Source organism: Vicugna pacos, chromosome 7 (genome assembly GCF_048564905.1).
Source record: "Vicugna pacos chromosome 7, VicPac4, whole genome shotgun sequence".
Classification (NCBI taxonomy): Eukaryota; Metazoa; Chordata; class Mammalia; order Artiodactyla; family Camelidae; genus Vicugna; species Vicugna pacos.
This window is the reverse complement of record NC_132993.1, coordinates 83383345-83403521: the sequence shown is the minus strand read 5'-3', so window position 1 is coordinate 83403521 and position 20177 is coordinate 83383345. Positions and strand designations below refer to the sequence as shown.

Sequence of the window (20177 nt, the reverse complement as noted above, 5' to 3'; positions counted from 1 at the left end):
AGGGGTTCAAGGCAATACCATTCTTGGAAAAGCCATTGCTGGGTGTGATTTTTGTTGTCATTTTGTCGGATATGGTTGCCAAACTGGCTTCCAAGAAGTCCCTCTACAAACTGCCAATTCCCACACACCTTTGACAGGTGTGATCAATTTTGTAAACATTGGCTAAGTGACAGGTGAAGACACCTTTTAAATTTGCTCTTCCCTAACGATTGACAGGTCAGGCGATCTGCTATGTTTATTGAGTAGTATTTCTTCTGTAAATTGCTTACTGGTGTTCTTGCCAATCTTTCCACTAGTTCATTGTCTTTTTCTTATTTCTCTGTGGACAATTTCTTAATTACAGGAATTAGGTTTAATTTCAAAATGTGTCACATTCCCCCCCGGTTTGCTTTTTAATTTAAAATTTCCAACACATTTGAAATTTGTACGTAGTCAAGTTTCTCATTCGTTTCCTTCAGTGTTTCCAGGTTTATTGTGATGCTTAAGGCTATAAAAGCATTCATCGACTCCCCAGTACATTTTTTGTTTCTTTTTTATATTTGAATGTTTGATCCATCTGGATTTTATTTTGGTGTCAAGCAGTGAGAGAGGGAGCCAATTTCTATTTTTCCAAGTGGTCGGCCAGTCGTCCCAACGCCATCCGGCTGAAAACCCTTTCCTTGGGTTTGAAGCGGCCGCTGCGCCAGCACGTTCCAAGCTCGCGCGTCTGCCCAACGCGGGCGGTCCAGGGACCCCGCGCCGCCAGATATCGGCAGGCCACCAGCCCGACGGCCCTGGTGCCGCCCGACCGAGTCAGACGAGGCGAGTAGCAGGGGCTGGGGCCGATACGCCCCTCCTGCTGATAACCGATCCCCTCCCATCCGCCAAGGACCGACGACCCCCATCCCCGCTGAGGACTGATCCCCTGACACCACCCACTGCGACTCCCAACTCCCACGTCCTCTGAGGACGGAGCCCCCAAGCCTGCGCCGAGGAGGTTTCCGCAACATCCCACCTCCTCCCTCCCAGGTCCCACTCTCAGCCCTTTTACCCCCGACCCCGACTCCGGTCTCTCCTCCCCGGTGGTCCCAAGAACGGAACGGGATCGCGAGAGTAATTTAAATAAAAGGCGTGGACTCTGACTCTATTTGCATAGGGGCGGGGCCTCGGGCGCCGGGACCGCCAACCGGCTGGGAGCGGCCCAGGGGCGGAGATCCACCCAGAGACCTAATTTGCATGGGGCGGGGCCTGACTCTTCAAGTGGAGCCTGGCGCCACTTCCCCCGTCAGTGGGCTTCCTGCAGCTTCCTTCCGCCTTCCGCCCAGTTCCCCGCTGCCTTCGCGGGCCGCCGCCGGGATGCTACCGAAACGGCGGCGGGCGAGGGTCGGGTCCCCTGACGCCGCCCCCTGCCCCGCAGGGCGCTTTCCCGGGGTCGCTATCCACCTGGTCGAGCCGCACATGGGCCGCAGCCGCCGGGCCTTCCTCACACGCCTGGCGCTCTCCAAGGGCTTCCGGGTCCTGGACGCCTACAGGTGCGCGGTCCAGGCGAACCTCCCCAGCCGGCGCCCGCCTGCCCGGGGGCCACGTCCCCGGGGCCGCCTTTCCACGGGGGCGCGCGGCGCGTGCGGCGCCCGCCGCCTCGCCCTGCGGGGAAACGCGGCACGTCTGTATCGGTGTCATCAGGCCATCGCATCCGGTGCACCGGGGGACCCTGCTGCTGGCGTGGTGGCCTGAGCACGAAATGCCCGTGCTCTAAACTCTGCAGCTGACAAGCCGCTTTCATATATGGCGTTTCTTTACAGCTGAGGATCTTGAGATCCGAAACGACTCGCACGCAGCTGACCCCGGGGCAGAGGGGCGCCTGAGGTTTTCGGATTCCACGTTAGCCCTGGCACTTCATAGTCACAGGGCCTTTCTGTCAGTTTCCCTTTCCGTAAAAGGGTGCTAGCAAGTAGGGCCAGGAGTGTTCTTAGGACGGGGTGAGAATGTAAGCCAGAGGTTTTGTAAAAGTCCACATGGGTGTAGCTATAGTTAACAGTCTCATTAGTTGACAGTCCCTCTGCCTTAGGTGAATTCATCTTGCCCTGTTAGGTAAACTGACTTCTCTCCTCAGGGCTGAGCAGGTGGACTTGAGTGAGGCTCCAAGAGTAGAAAACAAAATAAAGCAGCGGCTGCAGAAGCAATGGTGAGAGTAGGGAGGCAGGTTCCCATGGTTTTGAAGATGAAAGAGCAAGTGAATCAGGGGCCAGTCCCTCTGAAGCTTTTAAAAAAAAACTTAGTTAAGCATTCCCAGGAGTGTGGCAGACCCACTCAGGAGAGAATGATGATGGCAGCTTGGTGTGTACTGGGCACTAAGCCTCTTTGCCTATTAGCTCTTTAAACCTTTACAGTAGCCCTACAAAGTATGTATGTTATCCTCTCTGCCTGGCAGAGGAGGAAATTGAAGTACAGAGATAAATGATGTGCCTAAGGGCACACAGTAAGGATGAGGCAGAGCTGAGGTTCTTGCCCAAGCAGCCTGTCTGCAGCATTTAGATGAAGACCTCCCGGGTCCTGGCTCCCACGGAGCTCCTTTGGCGAGGGGTTGGGGGGTGGGAACATAGGCTAATCAACACGAAAAAGGGTTGGGTTTGTAGCTGTAGCTGGAACAGAGAACCACAGCATTTCGGGTGCCGGATCTGCCAGGAGGAGGGGCTGGGGAGGTGACGTTTGAAGGCAGAGGGGGGACAGTAAGAGCAGAGGCTTGGAGATATGGAGTGATGAGCAGAAAGAATGGCAGCCCTGGGAAAGGGCCCTGGACCTCACTCCTTCCTCTTCCCTCTGCCTAGCCCTGAGGTGACACACGTGGTGATGGAGGGGACCTCAGCAGAGGAGGCCACCTGCTGGCAGGAGCACAAGACAGCATCTCTTCCCCCAGGTGGCAGCCACCCAGCACTGTTAGACATAAGCTGGTTCACAGAGAGCATGGAAGCTGGGCAGCCTGTCCCTGTGGAGGGCAGACACCGCCTGGAGGTGAGCTGGGTGGAGGGTCGAGGGGGGCCACAGAGAAACCCCAGTGCAGGCCAGAACTCAGCTGGGACAGATGACACGGCAGCAGTGCACTCGTGTCCTTCAGATGAGGTAGACAGTGAGGGCTCTGCCCCAATCGCCAGGCCATCCCTGCTTCTGCTCTCCCCAATGGTGCAAACTCTCTTGAGATCCACATATTTTTATTTTTAGCATCTTTAGGCCTTTCTTACCACCAAGTGGATGAGACTGTGGCTCCAAGTGAGATGACCCGAGGGCCAGCAGGAGGTCATCCTCAGGGCCCTGGGAGGTTCATGGCCTCTGCCCCACTTGAGTGTTTACCGGGCCAGCACAGCTGGGGGGCTCAGGTGTGGCCTCGGAGCTGGACTGCCCACACTCAAATCCTGGCTCTGCTGTGAGCCGTGAGACCTCGGTGTCCCCATCTGTGAGGTGGGGATGACAGGCACTCCTAGCCCATTTGATTGGGAGGATTTCGGGAGGTGGAGCACGTGCAGCATGTGTAGCAGCAGGAAAAATGCCCCGCGGGGGAGGCTGGTCATGCCACCACTGCTGCTATGGCCGGAGGAGCCTAGCCTTGGCCGGCTGTGCAGGGCAGCGCCACCTCTGCCCCAGGCCTCTGCTGGCTTTGCCCTCTCAGAGGCTTCTCCTTCTGTCCTGGGAGCCCTAGGTGACCACCCAGGAGAGGCAGGGCTCTGGGGGCTGCCAGATCCCCTGCCAACCCTGCGGCCTGTCCCTTGCCCATCCCAGGTGGCTGTGCCCAGGAAGGCGCTGCCAAGCCCAGCATGGATGCCGCCCTATGCCTGCCAGCGCCCCACTCCCCTCGCACACCACAACACCAGCCTCTCGGTGAGCCGCGGGTCCCCCGCCTCTGTGGAACGGGGCCAGGCCCTCCTCTGTCCCAGCCTTGGAGGGTCCCTGCCCTTCACCACGGGCCCCTCCCTGCAGGATGCTCTGGAGACACTGGCGGAGGCAGCGGGCTTTGACCGCAGTGAGGGCCGGCAACTCGCCTTCTGCAGGGCAGCCTCGGTGCTCAAGGCCCTTCCCGGCCCGGTCACAGCCTTGAGCCAGCTGCAGGGGCTGCCCCACTTCGGAGAACACTCTCGCAGGGTCGTCCAGGTGGGTGCTCACCCCCCCCCAAGCAGGGCGGAGTCACGAACACAAGTGGGTGGGTGAGGAGGCCTCCGAGGCTGGTGAGAGCAGGTGGCTGGGTGGGTCACAGCCCAGCTGTGGGGGCAGACAGCACCCCAGGGTGCGGCCAGCCACCCTCTTCACTCAGGTTCCTCAGGTGTAAACTGGGGCCACACCACCTGCCTCAGGGCCCCTGAGAGGACTCAGCCAAGGGAGCTGCCCAGAGCCCAATGCCGGTCGGAAGCTGGCATTGTTGGCATCAGCCCAGACTGTCCAGGATGGTGGAAGAGAGCCCCTGAGCACGAGGACGTCTTTTTCAAAGTGTTTGAGAACCCAGAATGTTGAGTTGTGCTTTTGTACCCTTACCATGCAGTGAATACATCATGACGAAAAGATGCTTCTGAATTCACTTATGCTTTGAAATGAAGTCGCGTTGAATCCATCACCTAGACTTTAAAAGCAATAGTTTCCACATCCTGAGACTTGTTATTTATCCCAGAGATGGCCCATGCTCCCTGCCCCTTGGAAGCTCCCTGGGCACAGTCTTCCATTTCCAAGTCCCCCAGGATCCTGGTACCCCTAAGCCCGCCTGCTGGCTGTTGGGGGCTCTGCCTGGTCCTTGGGCAGAGGGAGTTGCTTTGTCTCCTCCCACAGGAGCTGCTGGAGCACGGAGTGTGTGAGGAGGTGGAGAGGGTCCGGCTGTCAGAGAGGTACCAGACCATGAAGGTACGTGCAGGGCAGACACCCCACCCTGGGCAGGGGCGCCCAGCTCCTCGGTCCTCCCCCCGAGCGACAGCACAGTTCATGCCATGAAGCAGGCAGGGGTCAGAGAAGGTCTCCCTGGGGAGCTGGCAGCTAAGCCGACACTCGAGATGCGCGAGGCTGCCAAACGGAGGTCGGCCAGGAGACGCTTGCTTTGAGCACAGGGAATTTTCTAGATCACTCAGCACCGTCTGTTCTCCTTGGACTATCAATGGGACATTCTCAAGTAGGTTCCATGCTCTGGCATGTTAAACAGAGTACACTGAACAAAACAGAACCTTTTCCTGGAGCCTGGGGCGACCGAGTGTGTGTGGCTTCTCCCTTGCACTGTCTCTGCCTTTATGATCTCACGGACTTCTCAGTGTCACCCTGCCTGTGTCCACAGTGCACCTTCCCACGGCTTCTGCTCACTTCTGGGCTCAAATGGAGCTGCTGGGGCTCTCCTGGATGCCTCGGTTGTGCTGTTGACACCCTGGTTTTGTGGCTGGAGGCCGTCAGATCAGTGATCATTTGGTGAAGTGGGGCTTCGCCGCAGGGTGGGTCACAGGTGCCATGGGAAGTCACCCAGAACATAAGGGTCAGTGAGGCGGTGAGAAGGGGGGCTTCTAGGGGAGGGCAGAGCCATCTGCCCTCTCTTGGGTGCTCCGAGGTCCAGAAAGAGAGAAGTACGTTAACAATTAGAAGTGTGTTGTTATATGCGGTATGATTAGGTTATCCGTCAGGAGGCTGATGGTGACAGTGACCCAGCTTATGCTCCTGGTTCAGGGGATCTAGGGAAAGGTGGCCTGCACAGCCCCAAAAGAGCAGGGCCACAGCTGGTCTGCAGGGCTAGGGGATGCCCGGCCGTTCCTCCTTCTCTCTGCATTTTGGTTGAGACGGGGCCACAGAAGGTGCCTCTGCCATGCATGACAGCCTCCATCACTTCCTGGGACTGGCTGCCCTTCTATTTCAATTCCCAAAACTCCTGAGGCGGGGCTCTGAGGGACTGGCCTGGGGCAGGTGCCCGCCCCAACCAACAACCTATAGTCAGGGAAGAAACAGGTGACTTGCTAGGGCTGGGGTCAGGAACCACCCCCCCTCCCCCCTCCCCAGGCAAGGGCAGGCGGCCACCCCACGAGAGGTTGGCCCCAGCAGCATAGTTCCCACGGCCCTGGATGTCTGGGCTGGCCTGTGGCCACACAGTGGCACTGGCTGTGTGTGAGCCTGGAGCAGAGCCCTCCCAGCCGCCCCACACTGTTCCTTCCAAATCCTGCTAAGACAACCCCCAGTTGTTAATTGCCCATCATTTTCTCTGTTTCTTAAGAAGCAGATCCATGGTAATACGTTCCAGCTGCTGGTAAGTGGGAGCCGCGTGGTTTTCGTAGTGAATGGACAGACTGTCAGGATGACTGGAGGATGGAATCACCAGCTAGAACTGTGCGAGTTCTGGGGAGAGACCCTCCTAGAAGAGGAGACCGAGGCCGGGAGAGGGGAGGGAGCACGTGGGGTCCTCCCTGCCCTCCCCTGCGAGGGTGCGCTGAGTCCTCGCCTGTGCACTCACTGTGGGATCTTGAGCAGTTTGCTTAAACTTGAAAATGTGAGTGGGCATGATGCCTGCCAGGCCACGCGATGACTTGATGAGGCCACCCATGAGAAGCTGCAGTGGTGCCAGCCAGGGACACGCCCTTCCCAGGTCAGTGCCGCCATCGGCATCTTGTTACCAGCTTTGCTCCTCACCACGCTGTGCTCATCCTCCGAACAGCTCTTCACCCAGATCTTTGGGGTCGGGGTAAAGACGGCTGACCGCTGGTACCGGGAAGGGCTGCGGACCCTGGACGACCTCCAAGAGCAGCCCCAGAGACTGACCCAGCAGCAGAAAGCAGGTGAGCCCTCTGACAGAGGGCTGGGGCCTGGGCTTCCTCAAAGCACCTGGGCCTGAAAGCTTCCTACGCCTTGGAGCCCTGAGCTCTGATGCACGGCCCGGGCTGATGGCTGCCTGTGTGGCAGGGAATGGGGTGAGAGGGAAGGGGTTCCAGTGTCAGGCAGAAAGGCAGGCATCTTTGTTTTGGTGGGCTTACCGACCCAGGGGAGTCAGGACCCATCGCAGGCCCCTCTCAGTGAGTGATCATGGTCACGGGAGCTGCCGTGACATTCAGGGCCTCCTGGCTAGACTTGGACTTGAACCAGGCATGGACCCCTTACTCCTGATTCCATGGAGGGGAGGGCATGTCAGCACAGCCCAAGCCCTGGGCATACTTGCCAGCATGGTGCTTGGCGCCCCGGCCTGCTGGCTGATGGTGTGGGGACCTGTGCTCATCAGGAGAGGCCCAGGTAGGAGGGGGCACCATGCAGTGGAAAGAACGTGAACTTGAGAGTTTATTAGGCCTGGATTTGGGTTCTGTCTTTGCCACCCACTAGGTAGGAGACTGTGGCCCCGAGTCCTGACTTCTCTGAGCCTCAGTTATGTTCTCTGTAAAGCACGGGATTCCTCGGTGTGAGGACAGCAGGTGGCTCGTTCTCGGCCTCTTAGAACATCTTCCCAGGGGCTGGGGGAGGGGAGGCCACCTGGGGGGCCTGGGAGAGTGGCCTGGTCAGTCAGCAGGAAGTGAGGCACACAGAGCTGTGTGTCCAGTGGAGCGTTACGCGGTGACGTCCGTGGGTTCCACTCTGTCACCCCTCCCTGAGCGTGGCAAAGACAGGAATGGCCAGCAGCGCTTACTGAGAGCACCCTCTGCCGGGTGCTGACTCCCACACTTAAGCCTCCCCTAACCGTGTGTGAAAGGTGCTGTGATTCCTCTGACAGGTGAGGGACGGACTTGGGCTGAAGTGAGGTGTTCTAAATAGCAGAGCCATCTCCTTCACATCTCCTTTATCACCCCCTGGTCCCATTTTATGGATGGGGAAACTGAGGCATTAAAAGGGACCATCTGTGCCTTGACTGTGTCAGCATCAGTATTCGGCTGTGATGGATAATAAGTCTGCAAGATGTTATCTTGCAGGGAACCGGGCAGAGGGCACGGCGAACCTCTGTTATTTCCTTCAACTGCATGTGAATCTACAGTTATTTTAAAATAAAAGTTTACAATGTAAAAGGGAGGAGAGGAGAGTGGGAGACAGCTGGGTCAGGAGGGCTGGCTGTGCTGCCCACAGGCCTGCAGCACCACCAGGACCTAAGCGCCCTGATCCAGCGGTCGGACGCCGAGGCCCTGCATCAGGTGGTGGAGGCAGCCGTGGGGCAGGCCCTTCCTGGGGCCACCGTCACGCTGGCCGGCGGCTTCCGGAGGTAAGGGGGCTCGACGTGCCTTCCGGCTCAGCTCCAGGCCTTTCCCGGGGAAGGGATCTGGGGTGGGCCTCCCCTCGCTGAAGGGAGTGGGGAGAACACGCAGGCTGTGAGTCAGACTGGCCCCCACAGGGGGAAGTTGCAGGGCCACGACGTGGACTTCCTCATCACCCACCCCCAGGAGGGCCGGGAGGCAGGGCTGCTGCCCAGAGTGATGTGCTGCCTGAAGAAACAGGTGAGGGGCTCCCCGGTCCCCCTGCTGGGGGTACTGCTGGGATCCGGGCCCCACCCGGCAGTGCCCGGCCATGCCTCCTCTCCCCCCAGGGCCTTGTCCTCTACCACCAGCATCAGCACAGCCAACAGCGAGACCCCGCCCACCCGACCCGGCAGAACCACACCATGGACGCCTTTGAGAGGAGTTTCTGCATTTTCCGCCTGCCGCGACCCCCGGGGGCTGATGTCGAGGGATGCCAGGAGCCCTGCCCCACCTGGAAGGCGGTGCGCGTGGACCTGGTGGTCGCCCCCAGCAGCCAGTTCCCCTTTGCCCTACTCGGCTGGACCGGCTCCAAGGTAGGGAGTGTGCTGCTGGGGGCCAGGCCTGGGGCTGGCGGCCGGGTGACAAGGTCACTTTTCCCCCAGCATTTTGAGCGGGAGCTGCGCCGCTTCAGCAGGAAGGAGAGGGGACTCTGGCTGAACAACCACGGTCTGTTTGATACGGAGCAGGTGTGTTGCTGGGATGGGAGGCCTGGGGGCAGAAAACGGCTTTCTCCCTGACTCACGGTCTGAATTGGCCCCCCCACCCCGAAGATGCACCCCACTGTGGGGCTGGCCTCTGCCTGCCCTTCCAGCCGCCTCCCCACACCTTCCTCAGGGAAGCCACCGTGGTGGTGGGGATGGCTCCAGGGCACTGAAGCCCCTACTCTGTTGCAGAAGATGATTTTCCACGTGACTTCAGAGGAAGACATCTTCAGATACCTGGCCCTTGAGTACCTTCCCCCAGAGCAGAGGAATGCCTGACCCTGTCAGTCGGCCCCTACTTCCACTCCTTGGAGATGGGGGTGCTGTTCAAGCCATACCCTATGGATGTCCTTGGTCCCTGGACGTTTTCAGGTGGAAGACGCCCTCCTGCCCCCAGTCCCCACTCCAAGTGGGAGCCCTGTCTGTGCGGACCAGCACTCCCCCACCCACACCCGGTTCAAGATGTAATGAAATGAGCACATGGGACAAACTCAGCTCTATTTTCTGAATGTGCTGCTGGCGTGGGGTGTCTTCCAGTTGTTTCTCCAGCAAGAATGGGTTTATTCGGGATCAACAGAGAATTACAATTCAGGGTCTGCAACCATGGTGAGCCATGTGCAAGTCCCCAGCAAAAACTGAGAGGAAAGCTCTTTTTTAGAGGGGAAGAGGAATTTGGGAGGCCTGTAATAAACAAGGGTCCGTGGCTTTTCATTGGCAGAGTGGCTGCCAGGAGAGAGGAGGAGGCTGTGCTATCATTACAGGGCATGGGAGCGCCCCCTTCTGATCTCCCAACTCTAATTGAGGTTTCTGTTTATTATTATTATTACTTTTTGCATTTCCCCTTTTTGATCAAGATCGTTCTCGGAAAGCATCACTGATCTGAGTCAGGTTTCCCAGTTTCAGGGCCTTTTTGTCCCTCCATGCCAGGAAGGACCTTTTCTGGGTGTAGTATCCTATGTCAGAGGGAAGGTGCACAGATATTGAGGTCACATTTAAGTAACAGGAGGGGTAGAAGGGAGAACTCTCAGGCAGTTTTTAGCTAAAGACCCTAGATGTTAGAGATCACCTGAAGTGTTATGTCATCAAAGGTTTGGTGACAACCTTCCAACAGGCCTGGTCCAGCTGTCGTTGGAAAGCTGTCTCTTTAGATGTCATCTTCTTCAGTTCAGGGGAATTTCTGCTTTGAGGTCGCCAGATGATCTGCAGGTCCAGCCAGACAGGGTTTGAAGCTTTCTTTAGGTGTGTCATGTGACTCCAAGAATTGCTTTGCTTGGAGTTTTGTGGCACAAGGGTTGGTTAGCAGTACTTGATAACCTTTCCCAGCAAGGTTGAAGAGAGTCCAGCTGGAGGTGTCTTTTCCAGTAGATGAAATCTCCAGGTTACAAGATGTCATGCTCAAGGTCTTCAGCCCCCAAGAGTGCACTGCAAAAGGTTGCTCTACCAAAACATGGTTATTTTTCATGGAAGCGGTTAGGCCTTTGCAGCACTGCAGTAACTCTCTTGTTATCAGTTATGGGTCAAAAGAGGCAGGAGCTAACTGCATTGGGCATCCTTTGTCTCAAAGGGTGAAAGTTTGTAAGTTCCAAAAGAGGTGGATCTAAAATTTAGGAAGACCAACAACAATGCTTTTGACCAAGGTAGGTGAAGGGCCTCTGTTGAGTTTTGCCAACTGAATCTTAATGACGCTGTTAGTGTGTTTGACCAAACCAGAGAACTGATGGTGGTAAGCAAAGTGAAGAATTTTTGTCAAACTGGCCAAACAGCACAAACTTATTGAAGCAGCTAGCTTCAAGTGAAGCGGATTCCTTGATCATGATGAAGTTTGAGAGGAGTTCCCCAGGGAGGGATCATCTTTTCCAAAAGGACTTTAGTCACAGAAGAGGTAGTACCCTATCTGCAAGGGAGAACTTCAGTCCAGTGTGAAAACATGCAAACCGCGACTAAAACATTTCTATCCACGCAATAGACGAAGTTGTATGAAATCCATTTGCCTGACCTCAAATGACCCATCGGGCAATTTTAAGTTTCCAGGAGCAGTTTCAACCAGCTTCCCTGGGTTGTACTTCAGACAAGTGGAACAGTGATGTAGATACTTTTTGCGGCCTTGTTAATGTTTCCCCACCAACATTGACTTGTGAAGGCTATCATTTGGTCAGTAGACCAATGGTTTAATGCATGCACAGTGGTGAGGAGTGGGAATTTAAGAGTCTCCGGTGGGCCTGGGGAGTTATTTGGTCTGAACTAGAGCTTTTTCTTTCTTCTTCTTTTTTTATCAAATTTTTTTAATGAAGGTACTGGGGATTGACCCCATGCATGCTAGGCATGTGCTCTACCACTGAGCTATACCCACCCCCACCCCCCAGACCTTTTTGTTTTTATCAAACCAACAATTGTTGAATTTCCAGTCTTGTTTTTCCTTTCTGGAGGCCAATTTGGGGGCTTCTCTAGCCAGTTGTTTTAAATTATCATTTGGAGAAATATCCCTTTGGACCATGACATTAGTTTAGCTGCTGTTGGTTCCTTTAAGGGCAGCATCCCTGCAGAATTGTCAGCAAGGTGATTTACCTTAGCTTCCTGAGAGTCAAGTTTAGGATGCTCTGGAATCTTAGTAATAACTCAAGGTCAGGGAGAAGGGCGATCGGTGAATATGAGAAGTCTATGTTAGCCAACGGAATCTCCTATAGATAATTATGAGGAGTCAGGAGGTGGTCCATCAAGGTTAAACAGTTGGGAGGGACTTCACTGGTGACAAGACGGAAGAGTAGGAGGGTTAAGGTTATTACGATGTGAAAGAGTTATGTGAAGGGCAACTAACAAAAGGGTTTCATAGGAGGTGAGGCGGCTGACTGAGAAAGGTTGAGTGTGATGAGTGTGATGAGAATTCATGAAGTACAAAATGATTAAAGGAGACCCCACAATGACTTCCTTGGTGGTCTTAACCAAAAGGGCAGTGGCGGCGATGTCAGGGGTATTCCTGCGCTCCAGGCCCCGATGCTGGCTATCATGCCCTCTGGGTTGATTGATGGTGATCCCTGTGTTTTGGGGTGAGATTCCCACGGGCATTCTCTTCCTTTTCATGTACAAAAAGGAAATCTGATCATTGGGCTGCCCAAGGGCAGGTGGGTTCAACAAACTTTCTTTTGAAGTCCTTAAACGCTATGTCATCGGTTCCTCCCATAAAATTGGATTGGGGTCGTTCTTCAGCAAAACATGCTGAAGTTTGGCCATCAGAGAAATTTGGAACCCAGTTTTGGCAACAACCAACGAGTCCAAGAAAACCTCACAGCTGGTGCTTCGTTTTTGGGGGGTTTTGAGGAACTTAGGCCACCATGAAGTCTCTCTGAATATAGGGGTAGCCCTTGTCCTGATGTCAGACCCCCTAAATATCAAACCTGGGTTCGAGGCAAACTGCGATTTATCCTTGCTACCTAATGTCCCTTTGAGGCTAAAACTTTTAGCAAGTGGTTGATGGCTTCCTGTGAGGAGGTTTAAGAAGGGAAGCAAAGAAACAGATCAGCCGCATACTGCAACAAAGCAGAACCTCTAGGGGACTTTGTTAGCATCCAAATCAGCCTTCAGGATTTGTGAGAAATAAGGACTCTGGGAAAACCCGGAGGCATTATTGTCCAGATTATGAATAATTTTCCCTTTCAAATAAAGGCAAAAATTATTGGCTAGCTTCATCCACTGGAATACTAAAGAATGTGCTACATAAATCAACCATAGTAAAGAATTTACCTCCTGTGGGAATGGCCATTAGTGAGGTATGAAAGTTAGAAGCAACAGGGTGTCAAGGGGTAACAATGTTGTTTATCGCTCGGAGGTCCAGAACAAACCTACCTCCTCAGCCTTTTGGTTTTCTCACCTGTTAAATGGGAGGATTACACGGGCTAGCACAAGGGATAATGAGGCCTTGAGCCTTCTAATCTTACCATTATGGGCTCTGTGCCTTGAATGGCTTCTTTTCTTTCCTTTTGTAGTTGAAGTATAGTCAGTTACAATGTGTCAATTTCTGGTGTGCAGCATAATGTCCCAGTCATGCATATATATATATATATATATATATATACATATATTCATTTTTTATTAAAGGTTGTTGCAAGATAGTGAATATAGTTCCCTGTGCTATACAGAAGAAAGTTTTTTAAAAATCTATTTTTGTATATAGTGGTTAACATTTGCAAATCTCAAACTTTCAGAATTCTCCCTTCCCACCCCGTTTCCGCTGGTAACCATAAGATTATTTGTATGCCTGTGAGTCTGTTTCTGTTTTGTAGATGAGTTCATTAGTGTCTTCTTTTTTTAGATTTTACATATGAGTGGTATCATGTGGTATTTTTCTTTCTCTTTCTGGCCTACTTCACTTAGAATGATGATCTCCAGGTCCATCCATGTTGCTGCAAATGGCATTATTTTATTATGTTTTATGGCTGAGTAGTACTCCATTGCATAAATATACCATAGCTTCTTTATCCATCATCTGTTGATGGACATTTAGGCTGTTTCCATGTCTTGGCTATTGTATATAGTGCTGCTATGAACACTGGGGTGCCTGTAACTTTTTGAATTAGAGTTCCTTCAGGATATATGCCCCAGAGTGGGGTTGCTGTACCATATGGTAAGTGTATTTTTAGTTTTTTTGAGGAATCTCCATACTGTTTTCCATAATGGCTACACCAAACTGCATTCCCACCAGCAGTGTAGGAGGGTTCCCTTTTCTCCACAGCCTCTCCAGCATTTATCATTTGTGGACTTTTTAAATGATGGCCATTGAATGGCTTCTTTACCCATATATTGATTAATTCTGGGAAGAGATTTTGTGGGATCTGTTTGTATCTTGGTGGGAGGTGTGCTGTAAGTTTTGCCAATATCAGCTGGTGATATTTCTTATAAGGAGGATGGTAGCTGATTCAGTAGAGACAAATGATCTGTTCACTGAATCAGCTGTAGTACCATCAGAGGTGGAGCAAACAATGTTATGAAAGCATCATTCAATTCACTTGCTGAGTTACCTTGATGATTCTGTCAAATTCTGGAATTGTTTCTCCCTTTTGGGAGAAAAGAATTCTGACACGATACTTTTCTAGGAAGTCTCGGCCTAATATATAGGTAGGAACTAAAGAGAAGAGAGTGTGTATCTCTCAAAGAGGCTAAACAAAATGGAATAGGCTGAGAGCGAGGAACCTCTTGAGGGTCACTGGAGATGCCCAGTATCGGAACCATTTACTCCGATTCAGAGGCTGCTTTATAGAGGTGGGGCTGAGCCCTGAGAATGTGGCTCCAGTGTCATTTAGAACTGAAAGAGGTTCACCCACTGGAGACAGGTTTCTCTAAGCCAGTTAAGAGGGAATTTTGGAAGAACCCCGTAGTTCCTCGGAGACCCATCATTAAGAGTTGGGAGGACACTGGAAAGGCTGTTTAGGAAAGTAAAAGTGCCTGAAGCACTGAAATTTGAAACAACCTCTTTTTTGATGTCCGGGCTCTTTGCTATAATAGCAGGGTTTTGGTTTCATTTAAGTTCATTTATTCATAAAGAATAAATAAAGAATTTTATGGGGAGGGCTTTGTGTGAACTCTCTGTATTTTCTGCTCAATTCTGCTGTGAACCTGAAACAGCTCTTAAAAAATAAAGTCTATTAATACAAGAAAGAAAGAAAGAAAGAAAGAAAGGAAGAAAGGAAGAGAGGAAGGAAGAGAGGAAGGAAGGAAGAAGGAAAGAAAGAGAGAGAAAGAAAAGGAAAGAGAGAAAGAAAAGAGAATGGAAGGAAGAAAGAAAGAAAGAAAAAGGAAGAGAGGAAGGAAGGAAGAAGGAAAGAAAGAGAGAAAGAAAAGGAAAGAGAGAAAGAAAAGAGAAAGGAAGGAAGGAAGAAAGAAAGAAAGAGAGAAAGAGGAAGAGGAAGAGAGAAAGGAAGGAAGGAAGAGAAAGAAAGAGAGAGAAAGAAAGAAAAAGAAAGAGAAAGGAAGAGAGGAAGGAAGGAAGGAAGAAGGAAAGAAAGAAAAGGAAAGAGAGAAAAGAGAAAGGAAGGAAGGAAGAGAAAGAGAAAGAGAGAAAGAAAGACAAAGAAAGAAAAAGAAAGAAAGAAAAGAAAGAAAGAAAGAAAAGAAAGAAAGAAAGAAAAGAAAAGAAAAGAAAAAAAGAAAGAAAGAAAAAGAAATTTTATTTGTCTCCCTTTTAGGTGACTCATCTGGAGTGAGAGAGAGAGAGTTGTTTTTCCTGATGAATTAAATGTGGAGTGGTCAGAGTTTCCCATTCCATCCTAGTCCTTTTTGCTAGAAGGAATGGGTCCTGCTTCAGCCTGTTAATAAACACAGAGTTAAAAGCTGCCTCTGTAGAATTAACATCTGAAAGAAGACCAGAGTCTTCTTTAAAAACAACTGAAGTCCGTTGCAATAGTCATGAATAGATTTTTGTGTTGTAAGCCTGCATTTTGTTCCAATCAACAGGCTTCAGGAAAGCTGTAGGAATTGCCCCTTGACGTTGCGTCCCCATTGCCTGAGTCTGGTCATATAAGTTAGCAGGCTGGTCTCCTGGTTGTAATTCTCAAGACCTATCGGGAGTTTCCCAATTAGTCATTTTCACCTAATGCTGGGCCTGGCCTTTACCGACAAGCATAGGAACCAGCTGATCCAAGTCAAAGAAACCAGGTTGCTGACTTTGAATGACTGTATTAAATTCCTCAGGCAGTCTCTGGTTACTTGGGAAAAATCTTTGTTTATGGCTCCCAGCTCAGCTTTAGCCCAGGGGATATAAGAAATGAAGGGTTTAGTCTCTGGATCCTCAGAAGGCTTAATGTTTAAAGGGACAGGTTATGATCAGTTCAGAGGAAAAGAGAAGGGGGAGAGATTTAGAGAAAAGGGGAAGCTCAGCGAGAGAATTAGCGTGGAGGACCGAGGGTGTGGCACAGGTGTAGATGACGTAGAAGAGAAGCAGGAAGATGGCGTGTGCACCAGGAGGGGAGGGGGACAGCCAGGATGGCGCTGGAGGAAGCCTGAGGCTTTGGAAGCCATTTCATCTTTTTAACATTCCTTTGCCCCAGGGCAAGTCTTATTTTTGCAGAAAGTCAATTTTAGGCTGCTGAGAACATTTGGAAGCCTCAAAATACACATCAGAATAAGCATTCCATTCAGGATTGGAAATTTTAGGGCTCTGGCTGGGGATTTCAAAAGTTCCCCAAAATGGCCATTGATGTTCCAAATTGCCTTTGGTTAGGTTGGTCCATTTAGTTAGACATTCTTAAGAGGAAGGGCCGCAGTTTTTAAACATAAAATCAGCCAGAGTCCCTGTAGGAGGTGCCCTCAAAATATTTGGATACCCGGGTTCCATTTCTCAGAGGTTTTTCTCTAGAGTAAGAGAATACTTTTTAAAAAGCTCAAGCAGCCTACAGCTTAAACAGCTTGCAGCCCAAACAGTTCAAATGTCTCAAACAGCCTGCGGCCTGATACCAGCCAGTTCTAAAGGAATAGGTTGGTCCTAGAGGAACTATGCCGAAGGCTTCTCAGCAGAGTTCCAATAGAACAACCGCTATTCCAAAGGAACAGCCTGAAGGCTGAACTGGCACAGTTCCAATGCAATAGCCTCCGTTCCCAAAGGAACAGGCTGAAGCCTAGCCAGTTCCAGTTGGAAGAGTCTGATTTCAAAATCAGACTGAAGTGCCAAATGAGTACTCGAGTGCGGAACAAGGCCTTAACCAGAAAGGACAGAACCTTAAAATAGATCCCAGGTAAGGCCTAGAGAGCTTTAAAACACAGAGCGCGGAGGCTCAGATCTGGGAGAAATAAGCACCTTCAAACTCCAGGGTCGCTGAGAAAATCAGTGAGCAAAACTGGGCTCACGTGGGCCCTGCACCTGTTTACTTACCAGCCCACCAGGGGTCTTCTCTGGGTCTCTGTACAAGTCACCAAAATGTTGACCTAAAACAAATAGACTGACAGTAGACTGGGCTTATTTGGGATCAGCAGAGAATTACCAGTTCAGGGTCTGCATCCAGGGTGAGCTGCATGCAAATCCCCACGTGGCAAAGGAAGGAGGACTTTTTTATGAGGGAAAGGAAGTTGGGGGTGTCCTAGCAAACAGTCCATTGTTTTTAATTGGCTGCGTTGTTGCCAGGATGGAATCTTCCTTCGCCTGGGCTCTGCTATTGCAGGGTGTGAGAGCTCCCCCTTCTGGTGTCCCAGCTCCATTTAATTGAGGTTTCTGTACTAATTTTTTACAGGCACATCATATCTGGGTGACCCTAGGCCAGAGGCCTCAGGCTCCTTCCCTGTAGTGGGGACCTGAATGGGGCTTTGTTTGTGGGGTTTTTACAGAACCTAAGTAGTGAATGGAAGTTCTTTGCACAATGCCTGCTTCAGCAGCTAGCCTCAGAGCCTCTGAGCTGAGAGGTGGAAGCTGGGTCTCCAGCCTGCGAGGGGTCTACTCTGGGGGCACTAAAGGGTGTGCTATGGGCATCTGGAGAAAGGGCCCAGGGGTAGCAAGGTGGGAGGCAGAGAACTTCCAACACTGATCCACTGCCTCCTGTGTCTCCCAACCAGGCTTCCTGTCTCTACCTTTCCTCCTTTAAGATCTGTTCCCAAGTATTAAAAACAGTCCTGTGGTATCACACCTCGCTCAATGCCCTCCCGTGGGTTGCCACCACTTTCAGTAAAGCCAAAGTCCTCACAGTGGCCCTCAGGGCCCTAGGCTTTCTGCCTCCACCCCCGCCCCACTGGCCTTATCTCCTGCACCGTCCGTCTCTCAAGCCCCACTGCCCTGTGACTGGCCAGGTGCATAGTTTCCCACTTGAATTGCTCCAGACACCCACAAGGCCAGTGGGCATCTCACTCTCTCACCACGGGGGGCTGGCTACCTGGTGACCTCTGTGCCTCAAATCCCCAGGCATGCTATCACCTCAGGGCCTTTGCCCTAGCTGTACCACCCACTTAGAATCACCCTTCCAACCCAAGTCTCTTGGTCAGGTGAGGACTTCCCTAGCCAATCACCACATTTAAAAAATATATATATATATGTGTGTGTGTGTGTGTGTATGTATACATATATATATACATACACACACACACATATATTTAAATTAAGATGCAGTAAAATTGACTCTTTTGGTGTAAAGTTTTCTGAGTTTTAACGTACGTTTAGACCCATTCACCTCCACCAAAATCAAGACACTCCCTCATTCTGTTCCATTGTTGTCACATTCTCTCCTACTCCAAATCCACTCATCTGGTTTTTCTGTGCCCCTGTAGTTTTGCTTTTTCCAGAATGTTATGTAAGTGGAACCAGATTATATGTGACTTTTGAGACTGATCTCTCTGATTTGGCATAATGCCTTTGAGAGTCATTTAAGTTAATGCTACTCTTCTTCCTTGCCGCATAATATTCCACACCATGAATATTCCACAGCTGACTCATTCACCTGCTGCAGAACATTTGAGTTGTTTCCAGGTTTTGATGATTATGAATAGAACTCCTATAGGCATTCATATACAGGTTTTTGTGTGAACATAGGTTTTCATTTCTCTTAGGCAATAATAAGACTAGGACTGCTGGGGCATATGATAAGTGTATGTTTAACTTTATAAGAAAGTGCCAAATTGCTTTCCATAGTGCCTGTATCATTTTCTGCCTCTCTGGCTAGTGAGGAGAGCCACACATGTAAGTTAAACATGTTCCAGTCATCAGGTGCTTTGTATCCTTGTCAGCACTTAGTATTTTCAGGATCTGTTTAACTGCTCTAGTAGGTATGTAACAGTAGCTCAGTGTGGTTTTAATTTGCATTCTTCTGATGTCAACAATGTCAATCATCTTTTCATTGACTTATTTACCATCTCTATATTTTCTCTGGAGAAGTATCTGTTCAAGTTTTTTTTTGTCCTCATTAAAAAGAAAACTAAATTGTTCATGTTCTTACTGTTGAATCTTGAAAGCCTTTTGTGTGTTCTTCACATAGTTTCTTGGCTCATTACGTGATTTGTAAATATTTTCTCCCAGTGTGTAGATTATCTTTTCATTCTCTTACCACCGGTGTATTTTTCAGAGCAGATGTTTTAAATTTTGATGAAGTCTAGTTTGCCAGTTTATCAGTTTACCAGTTTTGTTTTTTCTTATGCTGTTTGGTCATGTATCTGCCTCTGTGACCCCAATTTACAAACATTTTCTGCATTTTCTTCTACAGTTTCACAGTTTACACTTGGATCAATAATTTGAGTTAATTTTTGTTTTAAGTGTTAGGTTTTAGCTGAGGTTTATTTATTTGCACATGCCCAATTTTTCTGGCACCAATCCTGTCTCTACTGAATTTCCTTTGAATCCTTGTAAAAATCATTTAGCTATTTTTATGTGGTGCTATTTCTGGACTTTATTCTGTTCCACTTATCTCTGTGTCTATCCTTTCAAAAATACCATTTAAACTTGATTAACTTGAGTTTTAGAGTAATGCTTAATATCAGAAAGTGTCAGTTTTCTAACTTTGTTTTTTTTTAAATTGTTTTGGCTATTCTATTTCCTTTGACCTTCCAAAGAAATTTCAGATTAGCTTATCTGTGTCTATAAAATAATCTTTTGGGATTTTGATTGAAATTGCACCAAACCTATAGGACAATATGGGGAAACAACTATACTGAATCTTTCAATTAATGAACACACTATGTCTCTCCACTTATTTTGGCCTTTGATTTCTTTCATGAATGTTCTGTAGTTTTTCTGGATACAGACCAAGTACATGTTTTGTTAGATTTATGTATGTTTCATTCTCTTGGAACTATTATAAAATAGTATTTGTTTCAGTTTCCAATTGTTCATTGCTAGTACATAGAAATTGATTGATTTTCATGTGTTGATTTTGTATCCCGAAACCTTACAAAACTCGCTTTTAGTTTTAACAGATTTTTGGTGGATTCCATTTGACTTTCTACATAAACAATCATGTTGTCTGTGAATAGGAACAATTGCCCCTTTTCCAGTTTAGATGGCTTTTTCTCCCCCTTTTTCTTGCTTTATTATAGCACTGGCTAGGGCTTCTAGTACTATGTTGAATAGGAGTAGTGAGAGTAGATGAAGACATGCTTTGTTCTCAACCTCAGGTTTCAATGTCTCACCATTAAGCATAATGTTAAATGTAGAGTTCTTGCAGGTGCCTTTTATCAGATAAGGGAAGTTCACTTTTATTACTAGTTTTCTGAAAGTTTTTATAATGAACGAGTGTTGTTTTGTCAGATGCTTTTTTCTGCATCACATGATATGGTCGTGGTTATTTTCTTCTTTAATTGTTAACACTGGTTGGTTTTTGGAATA

The 20177-nt window shown here is 49.9% G+C and overlaps 1 protein-coding gene across 8 annotated transcripts; it reads left to right on the top strand.

The window, feature by feature from the left end:
* The first annotated feature begins 1277 nt into the window (after positions 1-1277).
* Positions 1278-9479, top strand: POLM (DNA polymerase mu). Of its 8 annotated transcripts, XM_072965263.1 has the most exons (11): positions 1278-1511; positions 2808-2991; positions 3754-3852; positions 3952-4122; positions 4789-4860; positions 6638-6758; positions 8026-8158; positions 8288-8390; positions 8480-8725; positions 8795-8878; positions 9086-9479. In XM_072965263.1, exons 1-11 carry the CDS (start codon positions 1336-1338, stop codon positions 9170-9172), a joined length of 1476 nt encoding a protein of 491 aa, XP_072821364.1. In that variant the 5' UTR covers positions 1278-1335; the 3' UTR covers positions 9173-9479. The 8 variants fall into 8 exon arrangements, with proteins under 8 accessions (XP_072821364.1, XP_072821365.1, XP_072821358.1 ...); XM_072965264.1 differs by lacking the exon at positions 8288-8390 and having other exon boundaries at positions 8034-8158; XM_072965257.1 differs by lacking the exon at positions 8795-8878.
* Positions 9480-20177: the final 10698 nt, after the last annotated feature.

Coding starts and splice junctions, on each gene's coding strand:
- POLM (XM_072965263.1), top strand. CDS start 1,336: ATGCTACCGAAACGGCGGCGGGCGAGGGTCGGGTCCCCTGACGCCGCC. Junction 4,861..6,637: donor AGAGGTACCAGACCATGAAG/GTACGTGCAGGG, acceptor TCCTCCGAACAG/CTCTTCACCCAGATCTTTGG. Junction 6,759..8,025: donor GACCCAGCAGCAGAAAGCAG/GTGAGCCCTCTG, acceptor TGCTGCCCACAG/GCCTGCAGCACCACCAGGAC.